The sequence below is a fragment of the Hemibagrus wyckioides genome, linkage group LG11 (genome assembly GCF_019097595.1).
Source record: "Hemibagrus wyckioides isolate EC202008001 linkage group LG11, SWU_Hwy_1.0, whole genome shotgun sequence".
Lineage (NCBI taxonomy): Eukaryota > Metazoa > Chordata > Actinopteri > Siluriformes > Bagridae > Hemibagrus > Hemibagrus wyckioides.
Genome location: NC_080720.1, coordinates 26,540,047 through 26,565,912, shown reverse-complemented (window position 1 = coordinate 26,565,912; position 25,866 = coordinate 26,540,047). Strand labels below are relative to the sequence as shown.

General features: G+C 37.9%; 1 protein-coding gene across 3 annotated transcripts; it reads right to left on the bottom strand.

The window, feature by feature from the left end:
* Positions 1–447: 447 nt before the first annotated feature.
* Positions 448–25,385, bottom strand: cacnb4b (calcium channel, voltage-dependent, beta 4b subunit). Of its 3 annotated transcripts, none has more exons than XM_058404242.1 (14): positions 25,056–25,385; positions 22,216–22,299; positions 14,482–14,613; positions 14,105–14,227; positions 12,962–13,089; positions 11,879–11,928; positions 11,608–11,627; positions 10,133–10,213; positions 7,709–7,767; positions 5,939–6,048; positions 4,997–5,148; positions 4,744–4,839; positions 3,801–3,986; positions 448–2,719 (listed from the first exon to the last, which is right to left on the bottom strand). In XM_058404242.1, the coding sequence occupies exons 1-14, from the start codon at positions 25,170–25,172 to the stop codon at positions 2,447–2,449; spliced, it is 1,611 nt and encodes a 536-aa protein (XP_058260225.1). In that variant the 5' UTR covers positions 25,173–25,385; the 3' UTR covers positions 448–2,446. The 3 variants fall into 3 exon arrangements, with proteins under 3 accessions (XP_058260225.1, XP_058260226.1, XP_058260227.1); XM_058404243.1 differs by having other exon boundaries at positions 450–2,719; positions 25,110–25,384; XM_058404244.1 differs by lacking the exons at positions 22,216–22,299; positions 25,056–25,385 and adding an exon at positions 20,087–20,718 and having other exon boundaries at positions 462–2,719.
* Between the last annotated feature and the right edge of the window lie 481 nt (positions 25,386–25,866).

The window sequence follows — 25,866 nt, the reverse complement described above, 5'->3', positions numbered from 1 at the left end:
TATATATATATATATATATATATATATATATATATATATATATATATATATATATATATATATATATATATGTGTGTGTGTATGTAAATTTGTTTTCACTCAAAAAATCATTTTAACTGTTAAACAATATCATTAGAGCGACATCTAGTGGTGCAACAAAGGTGCTTCACTGATCTAGCCCACCATTTCTGTGCGTTCAAGTGCTCCTGGGAAGTTCGTGTTTCCGAGGTGAGGAAGTCGTAATTACGATGTGAGGTGCAACGTGCAGAGCAGAGTAAAATGCAGGTGTATTTTCTTTTAATATAACTACAAACATTCAGCATGTTTTTAAGCTATATTTATAGAAAAAGAATAACAAAGAATAAAGGTGTGTTTTTCTTTTTAAATTGTTTAATTAATTTATGAAGCCACATATTATATTGCAATTGTAGAACGATATCGTATTTTTTGAGACAAGTTTGTTTTACTGTAAATAAGAAAAAGCTTGGAATTAGCTTATGATATGAGTAAACATTCAGGTTTAACGAATTTACGATAATTAATTTAAGAAAATCCCGAGTTTCCTACTCGTAATTACGACCTTGTGGTGGAGTTAATGTGCCTTCAACTCGCAGATACGATCTTTCCGACATGAACGCACCATTTTTCTGCCCCAATAAACAACTTGACACATTTTCAAAATGGCCATTTATTTTTTTTTCTTCCTCTTTAATTTTTTTTTTTTTTGTAAAAGAAAACTTAAATACTGCTAGATTTCTCTTTTACACTATTATTTCCATAAAACCTTTTTTTCTTTTAAATCCGTTTTTAGAAATTAAAATCATATATTGTGCATGCAGTTTGCATTTCCCTCATTAAATTCACAAAAAAAGAAAGAAAATATGTAAAAACAAAAAGCAAAAGTATGGATCTTTTTTTTTTCCTTGTTAAGTTGGAGCTCAGAATGGAGCTGGGAAGAGATGAAGAAGTTTCCGGATGAACAGAGGAGTTCTGTGTGATTGTCTCAAGCAGCAAACCAGGAGATGACTCTTCAGTGCAGTTATGGTGAGTTATGGGCATTGAATCTCGATCCGTTTGTTTCATTCATCCTCAATTATAGTATTAACAGAGAAGCATGCTCATAGACAACTGCATACAGAATGTACGTGTTTGATTACGTCTTGCGGTCGCAATGTTTTTTGTTTTTTTTCTTCTTCTTGTTTTAAAATATTTTTTTTTGAAATGCACAAACTAGCATAAATCAATGAGAGAAAATCCAGGCTCTCGAACGTTCAAGTTCCTTGACATGCATGCTTATTATCCATGGGTTAGATCAGCCTTTCCATCATGGCGCGTTCAAGTAGAAGAGAGAACTTTAGATAATAATATCTGTGTTGTAAATCCGGTCTGTCTTCCAGAGATCAAGTGCACATCATGGTGATATGATCCTGAAGAGCCTGAGAATTTGTTGAAGCGTATCAAACCACAACTTCAGTCAGGAGACTGAGTCTGTGGTGCCCACATAATCATGAGGGAGTATCACCTTTTTTTTTTTCTCTACCTGACACTCAGCACCTATGATGAAGACATATCCTGCAAATGTAGGTCAATTCCTGGGTCAGCTCATGCTTAATATCTAAAGAAAAATGATTGAAATCTAAAGAGCAATGTCATCTACATGTATTGTAAACTAGCTCAGAGCAACACTACGGTTTACCAGCAAATATGGTGTGCAATCTCTTGGTTAAGCGGCTATTCTACCTAGCAAACAATGGTCTATGCTGAGAGGGCCGTCAAGACCTTGGAAGCTACAAGGCAGCACTTTCACAGAAGTTACTCTCTCGTACTAAATGAAAATGTCTTAAAGGCGCAAAATGTATTTTATCTTTTATTCGGCTGTATAAAAAAATCCCTCTTGTCATAACTAGATCCAGAGGCTATGGAAGACTCTAAGATCCTGGTCTTGCAGAATTCTCTTTGCACTCTGTAATTATAACAAAATATCACTGGCAGTGGGTTGGTATATCATCAATATTATACCTGACTGTACCGACTGACGAGTCAATGCATCTCAGCAACATCCAGCACTGACGGAAGCATGCATTAAGCACACAGTGTGGATCTGTTCTGTGGGCTTTTGTTTACTCTCTGGTCTCTGTCATGGCTATCACTTGATATATTTTTGAACATCTTGATGTTTTTTTTTTTTTTGGCTGGGAAAATCTTGCCATTAGTAAGAGTAACAGAACACACGTATAAACAAAGAAGAGAAGAGAACGCATGGATGGTGCTGGAAGTCTGGACGATCCACATTTATCTCAGCATGGCATTCGTGCAGATGGAGATGCAAGTCAGATGACTGGGATTTAGGAGGATTTATGACATCCACCAAAAAAAAAAAAAAAATCTCAGTGCATACCAAAGAAACGCAGTGTTAAATGACAATGGACTCAAGCGCAGGGGATGCTCAGAGCCGGTGGTGTGAGTCCTGGCTGTAGCTGCCCGGTGAGCTGCGGTTGCGGTGCGGTTTGTAGCTGTCCTGGTAAGGGTCCTGCTGCTCGTCCATGTAGTGATGGTGCTCTCGGCCCTGCTGAGAACCTGATGAGCTCCGGTTGCCGCGGCCCTTGTGAGGGCGCTCGTTGTGGTAGTTTTCATCTGGGGTCATCAGGTTGCGCCTCTCATTGGCTGTGGAGTGGTCTCCGGTGTGGTTGGCGTGCCGCGTCCTTTGGCCTTGCTGGTTCTGAGACACAGAGGAAACTCAATCACACGTTTCATCCATTTATATTTATATTTAGTGAGGTGGAACATCCACAAAAGTTTTTAAAAATATACTATATATGTTTATACTGTAGAAATGATGACATATTGCAGTTATAGAAGTCTGACCAATCAGAATCAAGCATTCAACATCACTGCATTATAACTGAAACCTATTGAAGAAGCCAGAGTGTTATTCAGTTCTATTGAATATACTGAATTGTCTACAGCAGATGTGTTGATATTCACTAATAACTGCAAGAATGTGAGTGTAATATTGCTTTAATACAACAGTTGCTGAAACAAGAAACAGAAACAGAAAAGCGGAGTGATACTTACAGTGAAATGTCAGTTAAGGGTGCTGTTATAGGAAATATATAGGCACTCTTTGAACAACAATGAAATAAGTGGACCGGAACTAACTGTTCCCAACTATAAGGTGAAATAAATACACTGACCAGGAATAACATTATGACCACCTGCCTAATATTGTGGTGTTCCCCATTTTGCTGCCAAAACAGCCCTGACCCGTCATGCACTGTGTATTCTGACCCCTTTCTATCAGAACCAGCATTAACTTCTTTAGCAATTTGAAGAACAGTAGCTCGTCTGTTGGATCGGATCACACGGGCCAGCCTTGGCCGTCCATGACCCTGTCACCAGTTCACCACTGTTCCTTCCTTCGTCCACTTTTGATAGATACTGACCACTGCAGACCGGGAACACCCCACAAAAGCTGCAGTTTTGGAGATGCTCTGATCCAGTCGCTTAGCCCATCACAACTTGGCCCTTGTCAAACTCGCTCAAACCCTTACTCTTGTCCATTTTTCCTGCTTCTAACATCAACTTTGAGGACAAAATGTTCACTTGCTGCCTAATATATCCCACCCACTAACAGGTGCCATGATGAGGAGATAATCAGTGTTATTTACTTCACCTGTCACTGCTCATAATGTTATGCCTGATTGGTGTATATTAAAAACTAAAATATTAAACTCGGAACAAAGGAAAAACAGTATAATCTGCGGTGTGTATGTGTATGTGTATGGGGGGGGGCTTCTGACCTGCAGGCCAGAGATGGTGGAGGGGTATGGGGCGAGGGCAGAGGGGCCGAGGTTCCGTCCCAGCAGTGGATTGAGTGGAGTGCTGCTAGAGGTGTGTGTGGCTTTCCAGTACGCCTCCAGATACTCAGCCAAGTGCTCACATGCATCTTCCAGCTGATTCTCATCCAGAATGATGTCAAACATCTCCTGCAATTGAGGATGTGAAACATCAGTGTGGTAAAATGTCTATTCATTTCTGTTTGAATGTAATGGCATGCTTTGAATTTGTGAAAAAACATGCACTATACACTGTAATACCACCTTAAATACATTTCTCTACTGTGTGATCAAAAAACAACAGTTGGCCTCAACAAGAGCCAGTGAAACTTAGGGTTCTAGTTTCTTCCCCATCAACTTGAGAGATGACTGGAACATTTATATCAAAGACGTATGATTATTAACATTGTTAAATTTAGTTTGGATTTGTTCTATTTTCTAACCAGCTGTTAGTTTTTACTCTGTTCAACCCACATTTTTAGAAAAACATGACATAAAATGGCACGGATGTCATCACTAAAAACATCAGCCTGCACCCTATATGATCAGACATTAATATTCTGTTTATTAATACTGCACTTGTGTTGCAGTCTGAAAAAAATACATCACTGTTTTGTGCTGGTATGTTGTTTGAGAAATGCTTACAATTATCATTAAGGAAATAAGAAATAATTCAGTTGTCTGGTGGCAGAATGTAAAAATAGCAGAAAAAATGATTGGGTGATTGAGGTTGGAAGGCAGGAGTTTTGCACTCTAAGATTATTTCCATTAGGGCTTTTTTTGCAACTATGTTTGCTTGTTCATTTACCAAAATATGGAATTTTTCTTTCCAACTCTGTGTGTGAGTGTGAGAGTGATGGATAGAGAGAGAGAGAGAGAGAGTGAGTTTGTGAAGGAAATGACTTACTGGTGGACACTGTGCCAATTTATCGGCTGCTACCAGCTGCACATTGAGATGTTTACTCTGAGATTTTCCTCTGGATTTAATCAGTCTTTGGAGGACCTGCAGAGCCAAAAAAATCCATCACACACTCATGCACATCCGTGGTTTAGAAATAGCTGCACCACTCAGTTATTTATGGCCTATCTATTATTGCTACCACAGTAGAACGACACCTGAATCTACAAATGTTTACAGAGAGCCTACAAGTTGTGAGTACCTTCGGTGAGGACACTTTGACGTGAACGATAATGGGAGCTAGTGACGTCTTCATCAGCTGAGCCGGGTGGTTGATGGTGTCTGCGTCCAGCACTACCAGCTGCAGGGAGCGTGCCAACTCGAAGATACGCTCAATCTCACTCTGCACTTCAGCTACACATAAAGATGAGTGAGAAAATATAAGATTTGGAAGGGAATGCTGACACAATGCATAAATCTGAATACAAATTATGAATGTGTCACTAAATGACATGAGGTGTAAAATCTTATGACTAAAGTGGCACAGTATGAAAACTCCTCCACATTTTCCATTCATATACAACCATGCAGCCTTGGTTTTCAGTGTTTCATAGTATGTCATGAAGTGACATAATGAAGCCAATAATTTAATATACAGTATTTAAGACAGACTTAAATACTTAAAGAAGTCTTAAATTCAATAATTTGACAATAATTTGGACACATTTCTGTGTACTAAGAAACAAGCAAAAAATAGTTGTTTTGAAATGCACTTACAGTCTAAGTGCAGATCTTGCCCTCAAAACTGTCTCAACAACTTTCTGTTCTTTTCTCAAAACAGTGACAAGTATCATAAACGTCCTTTAAGGTAATCTGACATAGACTACATGTACAGGGCTGCAATTGAGGGCTGAGTTACATCGAAATTCTGCACACTGGTATTCAGACAGAATTATAATGCTACTTGGATATCTGCACATGGGGGCAGAGTTTGCTGAAAAAAGGCATGGACATGATCAGCCTATACATACATGAGGTTACTAGGAATGGTACAATATACAAAATTTCTCTAAGAGATTAGATTTACTAACTCTTACTATTAGACAAAAATTACTAGCCAGGATAATATAAAATACACGTTTTTTTCCAGATGTTTAATATTTTTACAGATTTTTCAGATTACTGAATAATATCAGATTCTTACCGAGACTGGATCTGGTGTTGGAGCGCTCGATGATGGCTCTCTTACTCGGGTTGTTCAGCACAGATCTCTTAGCCAGGGAGATGTCAGCAGTCACACGGGTAATGGATATCCTAATCAGTACAAACAAACAACATATGCATTTAGGTTTTGTATCATATAGACTTTTGTAAGTGAAGTTTGTATACACGTGGACAAAATTGTATTAAAGAATGAAAAACCCACAATGGTCACTGAAATAACTTGAAACTGACAAAGTAGTAATAAATAAATATTGACAGAAAATTTACTAATGAAATTCAGACATTGCTTTTGAATTGTGGTTCAACAGAAACAAAAACAAATAAAACTGGCCTGGATAAAAATGATGATACCCTTAACTTAATATTCTGTTGCACAACCTTTTGAGGCAATCACTGCAATCAAGCAATTTCTGTAACTCTCAATAAGACTTCTCCACCTGTCAACAGGTATTTTGGCCCACTCCTTGTGAGCAAACCACTCCAGCTGTCTCAGGTTTAAAGGGTGCTTTCTCCAGACTGCATGTTTCAGCTCTTTCTACAGATGTTCAGTATGATTTAGATCAGGGCTCATAGTAGGTCATAGTCCGATGTTTTGTTCTTGGGTGTTTTTAGCTGTGTGTTTTGGGTCATTATCCTGTTGGAGGACTCATGACTTGAGACCAAGCTTTCTGACATTGGGTAGCACTTTTCACTCCAGAATGCCTTGATAGTCTTGATGCTTCATTGTACCTTGCATAGATTCAAGACCCCCTGTGTCAGATGCAGCAAAGCAGCCCCAGAACATAACCGAGCCTTCACCATGTTTCACAGTATGTAGGTTCTTTTCTTTGTATGCTTCATTTCTGTGAATATAGAGCTGGTGTGACTTGACAAAAAGCTTGAGTTTTGTCTCATCTGTCCGAAGGACATTCTCCCAGAAGCTTTATGGCTTGTCAATATGCATTTTGCCAAATTCCAGTCTCTTTTTTGTTATGATTTGGTTTCAACAGTGGAGTCCTCATCGGTCATCCTCCATTAAGTCCACTTTGGCTCAAACAACGACTGATCTGACACTGATGTATCTTGACCTTGGTGTTCACCTCTAATCTCTTTGGAAGTTGTTCTGGGCTCTTTGTTTACCATTCGTATTATCTGTCTCTTCAATTTGTAATCAGTTTTCCTCTTGCGGCCATGTCCAGGGAGGTTGGCTACAGTCCCGTGGACTTTAAACTTCTGAATAATGTGTGCAGTAGTCACAGGAACATCAAGCTGCTTTGAGATGGTCTTACACCTTTTACCTTTAACATGCTTGTCTATAATTTACCTTCTAATCTCCTTAGCTTTCTATGGTCCATATTCAGTGTAGTGCACACCAAGATACCAAACAGCATAGTGACTACTTTTCACCCTTTAAATAGGCAGACTGACTGATTACAAGTTTAAAGACACCTGCGATGCTAATTACAGGACACGCTCTAGTTTAACATGTCCCTATGGTCAAATTATTTTCAATCGTTTCTAGGGGTACAATCATTTTTGTCCAGACCAGTTTCATTAGTTTGTTTTTTAAATACTTCAATTGAGCTACAATTCAAAGTGTCAATGTCTGAGTTTTTCAATTTTTAGTTAATTTTTATTTATTATTACTTTTGTCAGTTTCAAGTTATTTCAGGGACCATTGTGGGTTTTAATGGAAGTATACCAGCAATTTTGTCCATGTGTGTAGATACTAAAAGTCATTAAATCCATTTAATTTAGCTTCTCTGCTCACCTGCCATCAAACCTGTGCTTCAGGAAGTCAAAGAGAGCCTTCTGCATCATATCAGTCACCTACACACACACACACACACACACAATATATATATATAGGTAAGAGATGAATGCAAACATATAAAGATAACATTCACAAATATTGCTTTAAGCTCACTCCCGCTGTGTATGTGTGCATGTACTGTATCTATATGCATAGGTGTGTTCTCTTTTGTTATTATTTTTACGTTTTTAAAAGCAGGTCATTGTCCTGGGTTCATCATTGATGCTTTGTTTTTAAGATTAGTTTCTTTGTGTCTATAAGTCTGCATGATTGTGTTTATGTCATTTCAATCATTCATTCATTTTCAGTAACTGGTCAGTGTCTTGGTGGATCGTGATGGAAGTCTGGGTGTGAGACATCTGAATGCCAGGCCAGTCCATCGCAGGGCATGATACACACACATTCACATATTCATTTGGATCTAAGGGCAATTTTTTACACATAGTAAGTTCACCTAATGGCATGTTTCTGTCTGGACAAATCGGAGGAAATGCACGTCAACTTGGAGAGAGCATGTAGCATTAAACTTCACGTGTTAAAATGAGCTCACGATCAAACCAGGGAGCTGTAAGATGGCAACCGATCTGTCACCGGTCCCCTCAGAGCACAATGCTTTATCACATGCTCGTAGTGAGATGCTCTATATTTTCACTTCACAATCGTGTCTCCACCCCTTCCGTTTGTCATGTGCATGTCAAGGCGATTGTATCTATCGTTACACATTTGGTGTCCTAATTACTTTAGCTATTTATACCCTCCTGTTTTTGTATCATTACAAAGTCTCATTATATGTATTTGTGCATGACTGGGTTCTTATTTCTTCCATGCTCTTATTTCCCAACTAGTTTTGTGTTTCCGGCTTTTGACCCTGTTTCTCATTACTGAAACAGGTTATCGTTTTCTGATGCCGCTTGCTGTTTCTTTGACACACACTGTCGACTGTAACTATAATTTCTGGTAAATAAACTCCACATTGAGTTCATGCACGTGTGTCCTGCTTCACATATTTTGAACACACATTACACAGCCCTGTAACTACTGTGCTGTGTAATTGACCGTATTTGGTAAACTGGTGGTCTTTATATAGAACTGTAAAACTTGTATCACATTTTCCTTTATCAACTGTACATTAAAATATTTTCATCTGCCAAGCAAATAAACGTAAATAAATGTATATTTATAGCAGTATGTTTCAGTCCTTGTTTTTTATTAATGATGCCATGTTTGTGATATTTCGACAGAGCTGACCAAAATTAACCAGTTTCCATTGCTTTTTTCTTCTTTCCCCTCTCTCTCTCTGTCTCTGTCTCTCTCTCTCTCTGTCTTACCCTCGTTTTCTAATTTCAAACCTTGCTCTACTTTCCAACCGCTGACGTCTCTTGGATCCTGGAAGGTTGTTGCCATGGCAACTGAGCAGCGGAGGAGGAGGAGGAGCGTGCTTTTTTGTTTTGTCCACGCAAGTAGACTGAGAGGGGAGTCCAGATTTAGCGATTTCTGCAGCTTACAAAACACAGACACGCATACAAAAACAACACATAGGCCGAAAAACCTAGAAAAGTCCAGGCAGCCGACACACAGGATCTATTTCTAAATCCGGGTTGTGTTGTATCCATATATTTACCCTAAATTTGATTTTTATTTTGCATTTGAGTATATAAAAGCACAAAAGAGGGGCAGACACAAACATATTAATTGTATCCATCACAAAAGCTTAGCTTTTGGGATTTCGTCATTTTAAAATGAGGAAAAATTTTCTCTTATCTGTATCTATATTTATCCATCTATATAGTATTAAATGCAGCTAAATGTGTTTTAGCAGATTGAAAGACCTATTTGTAGCTGTATGAAGGGCTACGATTAAGTTTAGATTGTTTTAATCTTTTTTTTAGATTTTAATTAAAACTGTGGAATGGTATAAAAAATCATGGTTTAACCACAAAACTAATATTATTGGTTTCAGTATAAAGCTATCTAATTACTATGACACATTTGAAATAAGATGACAGTAAATGGCATAACACTGTATTGGTTGTTTACTTTGTGGGATCACACTTTGTCTAAATCCATCTATCCATCCATTTTCTGAACTGCTTATCAAGGTCGTGGGGTACCTAGAACCTATCCCAGGGCAGAGGACACCAAAACCATCACAGACACATATTCACACACTACAGACAATTTAGAGATGCCAATCAGCCTACAATGCCTGTCTTCAGACTGGGAAAGAAACTTGAGTACCTGCAGGAAACCTCTAAAACATGGTGGGAACATTCAAACTACAAACACAGAGTGAAGGCAGGAAGCAAACCACCCAACCCTGGAGGTGTGAGGCACCAAGTCACCCTCAGTATGATTTAAGCAATGAAATTTTAAAATGAATACCTCATATCCTTTCAAGGACGGACCAACCAGAACCACAGGCCTCATGGAGGGCACCACATCATAGGGAGGCACATGCTCAGTCTGTAAAGAGCAAGAGACTTGACATTACTTTCAGGTCAATGTGTCAATAATCATTATTCTCTATTCTGATTGGTCAGGACCTGTTGATCCATTTCCTATTAAAGCAGCACTGATAATAGTAACAGCTGCAAAGTTTATATTAATATGTTCATCCTAATACATTATCATGTATAAAACCACTTGTAGGATCTGTGGTATTGATGATATGGCTATGTTTTCTGTAAAGAGATGTTTATTTTGCATTTTTGGAAGGAGTCTCGAGTGGTGTTGTTTTGTAACCGCCAGAGGTAAAACTGGAAGCTTTAAGTTTACTGACATAGGAAAGTCTCTGTGATGGAGGGCATTGCGGTTTCTCTGTAATATGGCAAGCTGTCTGTTTCTTTTTAACTTAATTAGTAGGGAAAAGGTGAGAATGGGAGAGAATGATGTATAGTGTTATAATAACAAGAACTTTTTGTGGACGTTCTGCAACTTCAGATGCAACTATAAACAGTTAAGAAGTATAAATTACGTTAAGCTACGTTCACATATACAGTGATTTATCGGTGCAAGTCGTCAGTAGTTGTACTATGAACTCGTCAGTAGGTTTTAACTACTGGTTGCCATGGTAATAATGTTTCTCAGAAGATGCTGCAACTAGCATTCCATTTAACAATAAATTTTCTTGCTGCTAAAATGAAACATTTTAGTGGTGATTGTATATAAAATTCACTAATGTATAAGATTCAGATCATACGTGATAAATGAGAAGCAGTGTGTGACGTGATAAATGAGAAGCAGTGTGTGTTCTGTCACGGATCATGTGCGTTTTACTGTCTTCACTCTCATTGGTAATTGCTTCACCATGTAGCTCCATATTTACATAAAGTTAAACTTTTCTTGACTTGGTCACATCAGCGAACACGCTGACATCTAGTCGCCAAAGTCTGTTGTCGCTTATGTCACCAGAAGTCGCCAGCTGTCATTGAAATTGAATGATCTCCGGTCACTTTGTCGCTGTGTGTTGCTGTATGTGTGAACATAGCGCAAGTGTGCTAGAAGACGAATAATACACTTTGGGATGTCAATCAAATATGTTCAACTTGGAAGATGAACAGTAACTCCTCTTTGCTTTAGGCCACATCATACCACATTATTATTGATTAATTTTTTAAATAAAACTTTCTTGTGTTTACTACTTTTATGGGTTACTGCTTTTTGCTGATTGCTTCTTTTGCTGTAGTTCATTCCATTTATTGTTCTGTCTCAGGCTACTGAAACAATGCACTTAGTTTATGGGATAAATAACCTAATTAACTAATGAACTGAGTGAATTTGAATATCAGCTTAGATCAACTTTTAAGCTTCGAATAATTGTGCAGCTTGAGATGTCTGTGCCCGTGCTGTACACTTACCACTTTCTGTTTCTGCTTGCCTGCAAAGAGAAAAAGAAAAAGGAATTCAGAATATTTGTTCTGGCCCCAGCTGAAAAAGATTTCTAAAATTAATGCGTCCGGTCAGAACATTATAATTCGCTGCCCAACGTTCACAAGAAGCTGCTTGTTCTTTCTTTAGCCTTATGCAGGACAGTGATGAAGTAAAATCACCCACTGTTTTTTTTTCGTGGTGATTCCTGTGACCCCCCCCAATCTTTCAAAGCCCCTCCCCCCCAGACCACAGGCTCACCTGATGACATCACATCCCCCAAACTGGAGGAGGAGCTTCCGCTGGACTTACTAAAGAGATGAGCGAACAAACAGAGACACAGAGAGCACAGTATTAGGGTGCCTCTTTATACACAACAATGGGCTACTCTATATAAACTATATCTATAGGCTAATATGTTAATATAACATCAATCATTGCTTATTATTATAACTATTACAGCTATAATGCTCAGAGCTTATCATATTATAATATTATAAAACTGTGAATATTTAAATGAATTATAAAATGTTCGTTCTATTCTATGAAATCTTTAAACTAAAACAAAAATAATAACGATAAAACTAATCTTATTCAAACTACTCTAAAGATAGAATTTGTGAACTGTTGTAAGAAATTATTTGTAGGCATTATAAAGGATGTTACTTTATATTGGGATAAAGATTAGAAGTCTATATGTTTATGAAATGCAACAACAGATAATTTGGGACATATTTAGGACAAAACAAGTACATTTACAACAAAGGTCACAGAGATAGTGTGGAAATTTCCAGGTGATTTGATTCAATATTGATTTGCCAAACATGGTAATGCTTAAGCCTGACAGACAAACAATTTCTGACAAAATCAGTGAGATATGACAATGTGTTTAGAATCAAAAACATTTTTATGCTAAATAAATTCAAATTGTTCTTCTGCATAGTATAAACCACCTACAGAATATGAAATTCCATATTTTCTATATATCACAGTATTTCTACCTATACATTCTAGATATTTCTATATCTATGTAGAGCATTTGATTTTCTGGGAACAGAATGCAGTTAAGAAAAAATAATCCTTTCAGAAACCGAACCAAACACTTCAAGTTCACCATGAAAATGTTTTCTTAAGTGCACAAAAATGTTTAAATTTGCAGCTTCATGAAAATTAGTAAAGCACATTACAGAAAAATCCACAAAATTCAGTAACAATGTAGTTATTATTATTATTATTTTTATTTTTACTAAAAATTTAATTTCTGCACAAAAACGAAAAATCCATACAGTTTATTGGAAAACCAAATGCTCTAATCTAAGTCTCGAATGCCGTCCCAGCACTTACCCTTGAACACGGCTCTTCTTCTGCTCCAGCTGGGCTCGGATGTTTTCCAGCTTCAGAGGGCTGGGGATGAAGCCGATCTCACAGCCCTCTTTCACCAGCCGCCCGATCCACCAGTCATTATTGAACTTCTGCAGTTTAGCGGATTAAGAGAACAAAGAAAGGACGTGTTGGGGCAAGTATTTTCTTTTTGTTAATCTGTTTTTACTTTAAAAAACAGTAAACTTTATACATTAGCTGTTACAACATCAGAGGTTGACTAGAATAAAAGACTCATGGGAAAATATCATTAAGAAGGTTCCCATCATTTAAGTGTGTTTATATTACAACACCAGAAGTTATTACATTTTCGCAGTAGAACAGAATTAGGGAATTCAGAAATAACATGCCTGGATGGGTTCACCGATATGAATCAAGCTCACAGTTAATATATCTTTCTGTTAATATAGCCTACATCAATGTACATTATGCCCTCTATTATGTTTAGTTTTACTTGAATGGTACTGGCCTTTAAAACCAGGATATTCACTTGTCATGGCAAGTCAGCAGAGCACACTAAAATTCTGAATTGATACCCTTTTACTTTTTATTTCATTCATTTGTATTATTTTAAAGATTTTTTTCTATTTTTCCATCCCTTTTGGTCAACTGCAATTTCCCACCCACTCAGTGGACACAGCAAATTTCTCTCTTCTCTCATTATCGTATTGTTGCAATTCAAATTCCCAATTTCCCGACACTTGGAAGTGAACTGGATGCCCCACTGATATCTGATTAAATAATGTTTTTTATTCTTGCTGTACAGATCTGTGGTTACAGTCTAAAACATTCACCAGCCACCATAGATGCAGCTATTTATAGACAGAGGAGGCTAGGAAAAGAAGCTAGCAAGCCACCTTGTTTTTCAATGAGAGAAAGTCACCACTTTATTTCTAGGTTTCATCAGATTATAACTCAAACTTATGGAATGTTGTGAAACCAAGTGCAACAGCACCACCAGTGGTTGTAAGAAGAAAAAAAAACCCAGAATGTTCCTAACAAGCTGATATTTTTCAGACAGGTTTTAGGTTTCTCTCTCTCTCTCTCTCTCTAAAAGATTTCTATTGGTTGCAATCATCATCATTGTGACTAATGAGGTCACCGTACCTCTTTGATATGCAGGAAGTCCTTAGCATCAAATGAAATGGCTGTTCCTGGCACAGGCACATCTTCATCCAGCGCTCCACAATAACTGACATTAGTCTTCACGGCGAAGGCCACCGCTTTGGCCTGTAACATCACAGATAGATAACTTAACGACAGCAGTTACATAATAAAATAAAGCACAAAGCTGAACAACCATAATCATAAACACATTTACGTTAACCGTATGTCAGATCCAGCACTACATCTAGGTATCGCTGTGACATTTAACTGTGTGTCATACACTTTGTTGAAATGTAAGTGAGCATTACTGGCAGGATGAAACAAAGACAATGTGAAGACAGAAAGTAGATTATGATAAAGTAACACTGTAGAGTGACCTTTGCCCTCTCCAGCTGTATGGCGGCCTGTTGCTCTCGTTCTTGCCGGCCCTGGCTCCCCACATCCTGCCTCTCCTCCTCCAAAGACACATCCGAATCGGACGGCCTGCTAGTGTAGGAATCAGCTGAGCCCTGGAAAGAAAGGCAACAGTGCACTACTTACACAAACATGAAAAAAACTAGAATCTGTGCTCTTTTGAGAGATGGTACAGTGTGTTTTGGTAAACCAATGTTACTGCAAACAAAGACAGATCAAAGTAAAATAGGTTCCTCCACACTACTCATCATAAAAATCCCAATCTCTGAAGTGGACTACATCAAAACTTAAGCTCCTCAAGGGTCCTGAAAGAGGAATGAGCAAAAAACCTGTAAAAGCAGAGAAAATTAAACTAGCAAGGAAAACAAATCACAAACAAAAACAACAAAATGAAACAAAACAAAAATAAAACACAATTGCATATTGAAATATAATTCCCCAACCTTATGACTTAGTCATTTTAATATCTTCTGCTTTTTTACAGGCTGCTTAGCCACAGAAAGCATAACAAATGGCATCATATATCGAAATAAATGTTGACTATTATGCCACCTCATATGTTTTTCCACTCGCAACCTTTTAATCCCATTAATAAAAAGCAAAGAAAACGATGACTCATATTCATATACAGATACACTTCCTTTTTTCTCTGCGTATTCTTAGCTCTCCATTATTAAGAGGACGTTTTAAGTTGACTTCATTAACTCTTGTTCACATAACTAACTCTTGAGTGCACAGATTCGGTGCAATAAATAGATAGTGCTACATGTAATAACATTATATTATTCCTGCAAGGAATCTCCACAAGCCTACCACTGTCTAAGCCAACACATGCAGTACCTTCTCAGGACCATGAAAGACCTCACAATACAAAATCTGTACGTTTTCATCTGGGATCTCCATTAGGTCTTGAGAAAGTTCCATCGCCATGATCCGAGAAGGAAAGACGCAGCTGGAATAGATCTCAATCAAACCTCCAACATCGACTGTATCCTGATCATTCTGGCTCACTAAGATAATGAAGGAGATGCTCTGAGCAAGCGCACAAGTTGTGGATTAGTATGAACTCTGGGTAAAGGAGTTTTGTTGTGAAAATCCAACTGGAAAAGACATTAGCTCAAGTCAGTGAAATGAGCAGTTGGGTCAATATCACCTAAGAAAAAACCTTGCAGTCGGCTAAAAAAAAAATCCCCATACACTCCAACACACCAGCCATGTCAAAGCACTTTTTCCTCCATTGCAGCAGCAGGCGCTCAGCTCAGGCTTACTTCAGCAGGGACCCAATTGAGTACGGCAAGTCCAATCACAAAACGCCTGATTCGGGAAATGAGAACTGCACATGCATGCTTATCTTTCACCCCCAGAAGTGATGATTCTGGCGAAAAACTGGGATTCGAATGAATGTCCTTCATCCTTGATTTCAATGAGATAACAGTGTTTTTGCTGCAAAATCACATCTTGGGGTCAGTTGGTGCATTTTACAGACTTGAAATGTAATTAATAATGATGTTCTTGTGCCTCCCACATAAGGTTTAATCTTCCCGAACCTTCTATTGTTATGCTGAAAACATTGCAAATCTGATTACTTAATTAATAATGTGATTTTTAGAGCAATTAAATCATTTGTCACTATATTACTGTAGATGTGGAAGACAAAATGTGGGATCCACATGGAAGATATGTTTTTGTCTCCAAAATAGTTATAGTGGGCACAGTATGAGACTATTATAATGAAGACTAAAGGAATATTTCAGTATTTCTCAACCTAATCTTTGTCTGCAGCATCTCTAGCGCATGTAGTTACCACAGACAGTAATTGAACACATTTCCCTGTGAGGTTGAAAAATATACCCAAGAAAATCAGATTACTTTATAATGGAAGTCTAAGGGCAGTTGTTGACTCAATAATGTTGAAAAGTTTTAAAATTTTACCTCAAGTGCTACATGTATTTCAACACATAGATTTGTTGATTTTTCCTTGAGGATTCTGGGATGGTGTTAACAATAAATTCTAGACCGCTGACTCTTAAAGCAAAGCAAAGCAAAGGCATTCAATCCCCCCAAAATTGCTGCTATTAACTTTACTATAAAATTAAAGCTGCAACACCAAATCAGGGCATTACCCCTCCCTGCCAACAGAGGTCTCACTTTTATGAGCTCTAGTAAATCCTCTGACCTCAAATTTCTCTTCTTGTCCCCATTTCACATATAAAAGTCTTGCCAAAGTCTTGCCGATTCTCTAGGAGTGTAAGAGTGAGTTTGAGAGTATTCTATTAAGAGTATTCTTAATAGAATGTTTATGTGCTCTTCTCACTACTCTTTCAGTTATCCTGTGGGTCAATTGATACCTGTTCATGTGTCATGATCATGATCATCATGATCATCATGATCATCATGATCATCATCATCATTATTTGGATCAATTCTTTAGAGGCCAGAGGTTTAGAAAAGATCTTGCACCCTCTTTACCACTTTACTAGTTTGTTTGTTTTGGTGCTGAAAATCCTATTACTTTTCAGTACTTGGAGATTCCAGGGATGCCGGTACCTTTATGCATGTAGAGCTGTGTGAACAACTCAAAGTCCCTCTCATCCCTGCGCTCATCAGTGCTCTAAAGGGTGAGCCCTCAAGCTATATAAAAAAAGAGTGATGGACAGTATATCCCTAATTATGTACACAGGGCTTCTCTACACATAGTCCTTCTCCTTCCTTTTCACTAAGTTACCCATTGTAAACCCATTGTTCATAACGTCTCTATCTCAAAACAAAAAATAATAATAAATTTTAAGCCGGAGCTTTTATCGTCATGATGTATGCCTTTTTCTTTTATGTCATACATTGCAAAGAAAAGAGCCCAGAGACTAATAAAGAAGAATACCTTATGACAGATTATATAAAGGAGGCACTGGGCTACATTCATCCCTTAAACTCACACCAAGAATAGAGGAAACAGATCCTGCATTGTTTATATAAGTTAAATGAAGAGGTACAGATATTCATTACCCCTCAGTGCTATAAAAAGTGTGATCACTAAATGTGATCTGCACAAGACATACAGCTTGTGCTGTAAATGTTCTTATCACAGCTTCAAGTTACTATGCATATAGAGTTACGCCCTATGGTCTGGTCAGTGCCCCCTTGGTCTTCTAAACAAACTCCTCTGTGACTCATTAAAAAATGATGTGTATGTATGATACACTCCATCATATGTCCAATCAGTCGAGAACCCCCTGCTAGAATAATAACCAAGTACTCACTGTCCACAATTTCACACTTCGCTTAATTTTAGCAACAATTTACTCATCTCCCAAGGTTATACTACCATTTAATTAAAGACTGTCTGATTTACTAGCAATAATCTAAAACCTCTTCCCAAATTACCCATTGCTATGGACACAGCCAAAATCATTTTGAAGACGTTTTAAGATATTACAGCATCCCCGAAGATGTCTCATGTCTGGAAAGTAAATGGAAATTAACATTAGTCTCTCATCTGGCAATCACGGTGATTAATACTGTGCCCTAGAGTAGATATAGCTCAAGAAAAATTGAGATTCAAACTCATAAATCTGACACATGCCTCTGTTTACATCTGAGATTCGAATAACCATTTCACCACTAAGATTTCAGACTCAGTTATAGATACTGAGACGATGACTATATAGTTAAAATTCAAAACTATTACACTCTACGAATAAATATTAAAGTAATTTGTCCTCCCAAATCTATTCTTGTGTAGTTAAGTAACTTGTCAACACTGGAGCAATACTGTCAAGTAATTCCTTTAATTTCTGCTTTCCATGGCTCATTAAGAAAGAAAATAAAGCTTCTTTGAGCTTTGCTCTTGGGAAAAAAAAAGGTTTCATCTAGCATTCTAAAGATGTCTTTGGCTAGTCCTTCTGAGGGAACATTTAAGGGTTCTGTGTAGAACCCAGTAAAAGAGGATTTCCTTTTTCAAATTTGGTTCAAAATTGATGCCATTTAGGAAGAAAAGAAGAGAAATTAGCCATTTCTAGTAATGCATAACCACAGATTCTTTCATCTGAAAAATAAACGCATCTCTAAAAAGGCTATATACATATAGATTTTAATTTATGAACGTCTTTGACAAAACAATTTAATCAGCTGTGGACAAATCAGAAGCCTATGTGCTCAGGACCAGCAGATGTCATGTTCAGGCTTTTAAAGATTTTCAAAAATCTTTCTGTATCCCTTCTATCCCTTTAACTAGCGAGGCAGCTGAGCATACATTATAACATTAAATCAGCTAGCAACTCATAGTCTCAATTAGATAGCTGAGCCTCCAAAACACAGGAATGAGCTTTTATTTGCCTGGTGGACTATTTAAAAATATAATTTGTCAACCGCTGATAAGGGCATAAATGTTTGCTGACACCCAAATACAATTTAGAATTTTATCACTTTATTGATAAAATTTATTCAAGCTGTTTGTAGACTTGTGGAGCTGTTTGGAGATTCTCAAATAGTCCTGGGCCTTACATCCACAACCTGAAATTCATTATCTCTGTATTTTAACCACTGACATCTACCACTGCTTCAACAACAGCGCTTAGACTTTCACTATAGATAAAACATGTTGAAATTCTTTGTTCAGACAAAGTAAATGATTCCTTTAATAAACTGAATGCTAATATTTTGTAATAATGAAAATATCTTACACCTACATTCCATGTGTATCACAGTATATCACTGTCATTCTGGTCTTAGACCATAAACACCTTCTATACATGTGAATCCACACCCACACATATTTGGATATGAATTTGGACACATTTTGGATGCAAAAACAGAATCTTCGTGCACCACTGTCCAAAATATCTCTCATCGTGACAACACGCAAGGAATGTTACATCACACCACATGACACACGAGCAGGAACTCACGTAGTGCTCGCTGACACACACGTTAGCTTTTTCTGTCTGCTTGCTCTATAGCAGGTGTGCAAGCAGGCCACGTAAACCATGTGACTCATTTCACTCTACACATCATCACCTGGCCAGTCGAGCCCGGGAACAGGATGCTGGCCCTTTAACACAGCCACGGTGAATGCAGCTTTCACATAGCCAGAGCTTCAGTCATGATATATATAAGGCAAGCTCTGGATTAAAAAGAAGTATGCAAATCATTGCATTATAGAGAAATAAGATGTGTTAGTGTTTTTCAATGTGCTAAAAAATAAAACTAGAGTTGAATGTAAATGTGTGCTGATAATGTGATAATGTATGATCTCATACACACATAGACACACACACACATTGTATATATATATATATATATATATATATATATATATATATATACATACAAACACACATATACTCCACTCAACATGTACAACCCAGAAATCGGCTGGCTGCATAATATCGCGTTAAAGTGAATCTCCCAGGGCCTGTGTGTGTGCAGCACAGCTGAGCCAGTGCTTGTCGCACACATACAAGAGCAGCAGCAGCAGCAGTCAGAATACACACATAAACTGTAACCAAAAAAAAGAAAAAATCTCAATCAGGAAGGACAGAATGAAAGGAAAACAGAAATGCTCACACTCACCGCCTCCGAGTCTTCAAATCCATGCAGGTACAAATTGTCATACATGGAGGTTTGCTATTCCAGAGAGATCCTCTTCAAGAACAGAAGAAAAAAAAAAGACAGAGAGGGGAGGAGGTGGAGATGGAGAGGTGGGGGAGGAGGAGGGAGCCACCAACACCACCACCACAAAAAAAAGGGTTGATGAGGGGGATGACGATCCCCTCGCTCACTAGAAGAAGGATGAGGAGAAAAAAAAGCAAGAGATGCCTATCGGAAAATGGAATGGAGAAAGACAGAAAGGTAGAGATAGAGATAGACAGAGACAGACAGAGATAGAGAGAAATAGAGAGAGGGAAAGAAGGCAGGCCTGTACAGAAGGCTTGGCCTGCAGCTCGTAGAAGATCCCTCGTTCAACCTCCGATTCTCTCACATCCTCAGGCTGGGAGAAGCTCCCCAGAGGCTGCACGATGCTTGCATTTCATTATCCCTCAGTACACACACGCATACATGCACATACACTCGCGTATGGCTCCTCGCACCAAGAGACAGAGAGACAGATAGACAGAGAGAGAGGGGGACAGATAGAGAAAGAGAGAAACGAGAGAGAGAGAGAGAGAGAGAGAGAGAAAGAGAGAACCCTTCCTCAATCTGAGACTGATGACACACTTGGTTAGCTCAATCCTGATTGGCCAAGCAGGTGATGACGCATATTCTCCTTGGCTGTGGAGCGGTAGATATTCTCTGATGTGGTTTCAATGTACAGTAATAAGCCTCATTTGCGCTGTGTAGTCTGCTCTGTTACACTGCACTGACCTCAGATTAAATCTCACGCAACACAACCTGGGCTATCACTGATGAATAAAAAGGATTGTTCTATTATTAGAATAAAGAAATAAGTAAATAAATAAACAAACATAAATAAATGAGAATATTTGCACTAGATTTGAGCAGAATTTGTCTAATTTGCTCATCTTACATTTGATTGTAAAATAATAAAGAACAAGGTATAATTTATATTTAAATAGTTATATACATGAATATAGACAATAAATACATACAAAGACACAGAAGACATTTGAGCTTGAGGTCAAAAGATGTAGAGCTGTAAGGTCAGCTGTAATTTCCTGATATTTACATCTTTATGTGTTTGAAAACTACAAATATGGCACCTTTCCTTTAAACCCAACCACTGTTTAAATAATCAAAAATACTGGAACATGTGACTGAAAGATATCTCTTATTGCCAAGGTGTGCCCTGTTCTATTGATTGCTTAAATAATTAATCGCTGTGAAAATCTGCCCTTGGTTTGAGGCCTGGCTTTCACCTGCGTTAAAAAGGATAATCCAAGATGAAGACTAGAGAGCTGTCTATTGGAAAAAAGCAAGCCATTCTGAAGCTGAGAAAAGAGGGATTATCAATTTGAGGCATTACGTGAGGGTTGGGCATAGATAATACAACAATGGGAAATATCCTGAAAAGGAATCATCATAGAAACATGTTGACAGAATCATTGTGAGAACTGTAGGAAAATAAATAAAATAAAATAAAATAAAATAAAATAAAATAAAATAAAATAAAATAAAATAAAATAAAATAAAATAAAATAAAATAAAATAAAATTCACACACATTCTTAATGTGTTAGTGTTCTTAAACCCACATTAATGGCACATAGATTTTTTGGATGTTTGTGGAACCAAGTGCAACAGCACCACCAAAGATTGCAAGAACAATACACAGAATGGTACTATGAAGTGACGCTGGGGCTGACTTCTTTCTAGACCATCGGTGAGAGTCATATCAGGTGATTAGACCTGAGTGAAATGTCCCCTAGATTTGCTCTCCATTTGAGTTAGTATTTTTCATCCCAATTAGCTGAATTCACATTCTTTCTTACCGAGCAGATTTGATTTAGTTTAACTTCTACGTGTTAATTAATACATTAACTAATACACATACTTATACTGACATGTACAGGGTGGCATGTTGATATTTCTGTACTAATGTTTGGTGAATAAACAGATTTCTGAATCTGATTCTGGTAACAGAAATTTTTTGGAAAGTGTTCTTAATATTCATCATCATCCATAATAAACCTATAAATTATTTTATGTAGACGGCTTGCTAATGAAGAAACGAGAGGAGCTCACCTGTCTGAGGATGAAGCTGGTGGAGGTGGTGCTGCCATCGGAGCGTTTAAGCCGACTCCGTCTCGAGTATGTTCCTCTGTTCACCTGCGAGGGCAGTGAAGAGCAACTCAGCATGATTTAACAACTGAAGCGCATTCTATATTTAGAAAGGATGAACAGATAAGAACAAAGTGTGAATGAAGAAACTATGAAAAGATGATGGTTTACGTATTCAGAAAAGTAATGCAAAGTAAAAATGCACTTGAAAACACATCACTGTAGTTTATTAAAAATGACAAATACCTATGTAAAAATAACGTGCCATTATTTATAGATGGCTTTTCTTACAGACATTTTTACAGTTTCAAAGGTTTCTATGCAAAGAGCTTTTAATGGTAATAAAGTTTCAGAAACACAAAGGAAAACACAAACACTTGACATCTGATATATCACATGTCATAGTCAGTATACTGTATCAGTTACACTCAGCAGGCTACATCCATAAGACACTACATATTTTGAAATGAACAGACGTGCAGATAAACAAAGCATCTTTTGCTTCACATAGAAAAGAGAGTTGTTACGCAAGAGACTGAACCACTCTCACTGCCCTTTGCCACTTTTTCTCTTTTCTTTTCCTTTTTTCCCCACCCATGCCATCTGCAGCCCCTGTAATTCATGCTCAGATTTACAGTTCTTGATTTGGTCCACATTTATTTCCAGAGCAGCTTACAAGCAAGGCTACATACAATCCAAGCCTAAAGCTGAGCAGGGCCAAGAGCCCAGCAGTGGCACTGTGCTAATTCTGGGATTTGGTGATTAAACTCACAGTCTTCCAGTCACATGTACATTTCCTGAAATGAATAATTTTGGGGAGAAAAAAGCAAAATGTTCTACTTTCTATAGTTTCAATGTTAAGCTATCGATATGTATCAGATATCAGATTTTAAACCTCCAGTCTAATATCATGACAAGCTGTCAGTGCTTCTTATACTCATCTAATAGCATGAATGCATTAGTTAATGGCAGGAGGTGGGAAGTAACAAAGTTTGTATTTCACCTGTACAACATTTCAAGAGAAAATATCTACTTTCTACTTCACGACTTTTCTCTAAACCCATATATATCTAAAGTACAGTGACGTTAGAAAGCTTCAACGAATCTAAATGACTAACAGTGCTAACAAATGAGACATTCTACACATCTTACTATTAATTAATGCAGTTTGTATTGTAACAGGTACTGCTAACATTGAGTTACTGTATATTTTTTTATACTGTGAGGTATCATGCTAGCTAGGCATTTGAGGGATAAAGAATAAAAAAACTTGCTAGTCAGATTTAGCGAATGTTTAATCTTTCAAATGCTAGCTAGCTATGAGCATTCAGCCTGTTTGTATTTCCATAACTCTAGCTGGATAGTTGAGAGATTACAAATACAGATGTTGTTTTTAACCTTAGATAATGTACTTGGTGTAAAAGGCTCCAATTTAGCCTGCAAAAATCAATGATTTGAGGCATTTCTTTTGTGAATACTTCTAGCACGTTTACTTTCATACTTTCAATAAATGGATAACGATTTACAATAGCAGTACATAAATAATCATGCACTTTTACTTGAATTAATACTGACTTAATGAACTAATGATGCTTCTTCTTATACTAAACAAATGTAGATGATTTTCCAATGTGTAAAATGTTTGCTTTGTAGTATTGCATTAATGTATACTTTAGCAAATGCAGGTAGGGTCCATAATGCATGTTATGATATCCTTAAATTCTTGGCCCTACTGTAAACTGTGTACCTTAAACTGCATCCAGTTACATATGTACAGAATCTGTGATGAAGCTGATGTGTTATTTGTTTACAGAAATCATCACAAAACTCTACTCAAAACCAGCCATTTTGGCCCACCAGAATACTTTTACCCATTAACACAATCACATTTATTTAAAAAAAAGAAAGAAAACAACCTCTGAAGATCTCTTGAACTATTCAAGCCCTGACATTAAAACCATTACCTTGCATGATATGTGATTTAATAAAAGTGCACCCACATATCACTTGGCACAATTTGTCATTAAATATTCAACACATTTCCTGTTTAACTTTACACCACACATCTTTGCCAGTCTGACCCTCCAGCTAAAGCAACATGGCCATGAATAGCATCCTCTGTGGGCTAGGTTAATTAGGAAGTCCTCATTTGATCCATTTTCGCAAGTCACCAGGGAATGTGAGCCGAGACAGCAGCTGATCATTTTTCTCCGAGTTTTGTTAAACAGGGCCAAGTCAAAGTGGGTCACTGTGCTCGTTTTCACTAACGCCACCAAATAGGATGCTCCTCCTGTGGTCAGTAATCGTGTGCGATCTCAGTCTATATAAAGTGGAGGATGCACAAAGCAGGCATCAAGATTCCTTTGTGAAATGTGTTGCACAGGAAACTCACTCAGTGTTGGTTAAATAAACACCCACAGCTTTGAATTCATAACACAGCAGCATTTGTGTTTGTTTGCGTGTGTGTTTGTGTGTCCAGGTGGCTGCAAATGAAGAGTTGACTCAACACTGATGGAATAATAAACACAATGTAATGTAATATCAACAAAATTACAGGGGGGAAAAATGCAACGTGTGTTAACAACTGTTATAAAAAAAAGTATAAAGTTTGCAGTATGAGGTAAGAAAGCAAGAGTGCAAAGTGTATTAACTCATGTGTGCATGCAACCTGAGGACATTCACTGTGAATCCTAATTTCTAATGAGAATGATTAAGAAAAAAAAGAAAGAAAGAAAACCTACATTTACACTATACGTAAGCTGTATGAATGCATTAAGCTAGATCATAAGTAAAATCGACTCAACTGCACTTTTGAGCTTGAGAACAGGAGGCGTGTGCAGCGCGCTCACGGGTTTCACCTGGAATATGGGCGCCTGGATGCCCTCGCCGATCTTGTTGCGGATGTAGATGTGCCGTGACATTTCCGCCAGCACATCAGTCCACACGGGCGGCTGCGCGGCCGCTGCGCCCCACGGCAGGTTAGGAGGGTTTCTCGCGGTCTGCTCCAGTTTCGCCCGGTTTGCGCGTTCACTTTCCCAATAAAAACCTACTGATGTTACTCCTGGTGCTGCTTTTTACTGCTGCTGCTACTCCTACCGCTGCTGCTGCCTCGCGCGCGGCCGCTCAACACTGCTGAGTGACAGACAGGTCTGTGTGAGGGCGTGCGCGTGACAGTGTACGCGACGCACGCGCTTTCGCCGAGTCTGGGTTCAGTACGTCAGAAAAAAAAGTAAACTGGCACCATGCCTCAGAGATCAGCTAAAATCCCCTCCCCTTTCAATTCACCTGCCTTTTCCCCCTCTAATTTTCTTTCTCTTTGTCGTTCTCACCATTTTCCATCTTTCTCAACTTTTCACACCTTTCCCCAGTTTCTTTCTTTTTCTTTCTTTCTTTCTTTCTTTCTTTCTTTCTTTCTTTCTTTCTTTCTTTCTTTCTTTCTTTCCTTTGCAAGTACATTACATTACATGTATGGCATTTAGCAGACAACCTTATCCATAGTGATTTACATTTATCTCATTTATACAGCTGAGCAGTTAAGGGTTAAGGGCCTTACTCGAGGGCCCATTAGTAGCAGTTGGTGGGATTTTAACTCTCTTTACAAAATTTCTATTTTAC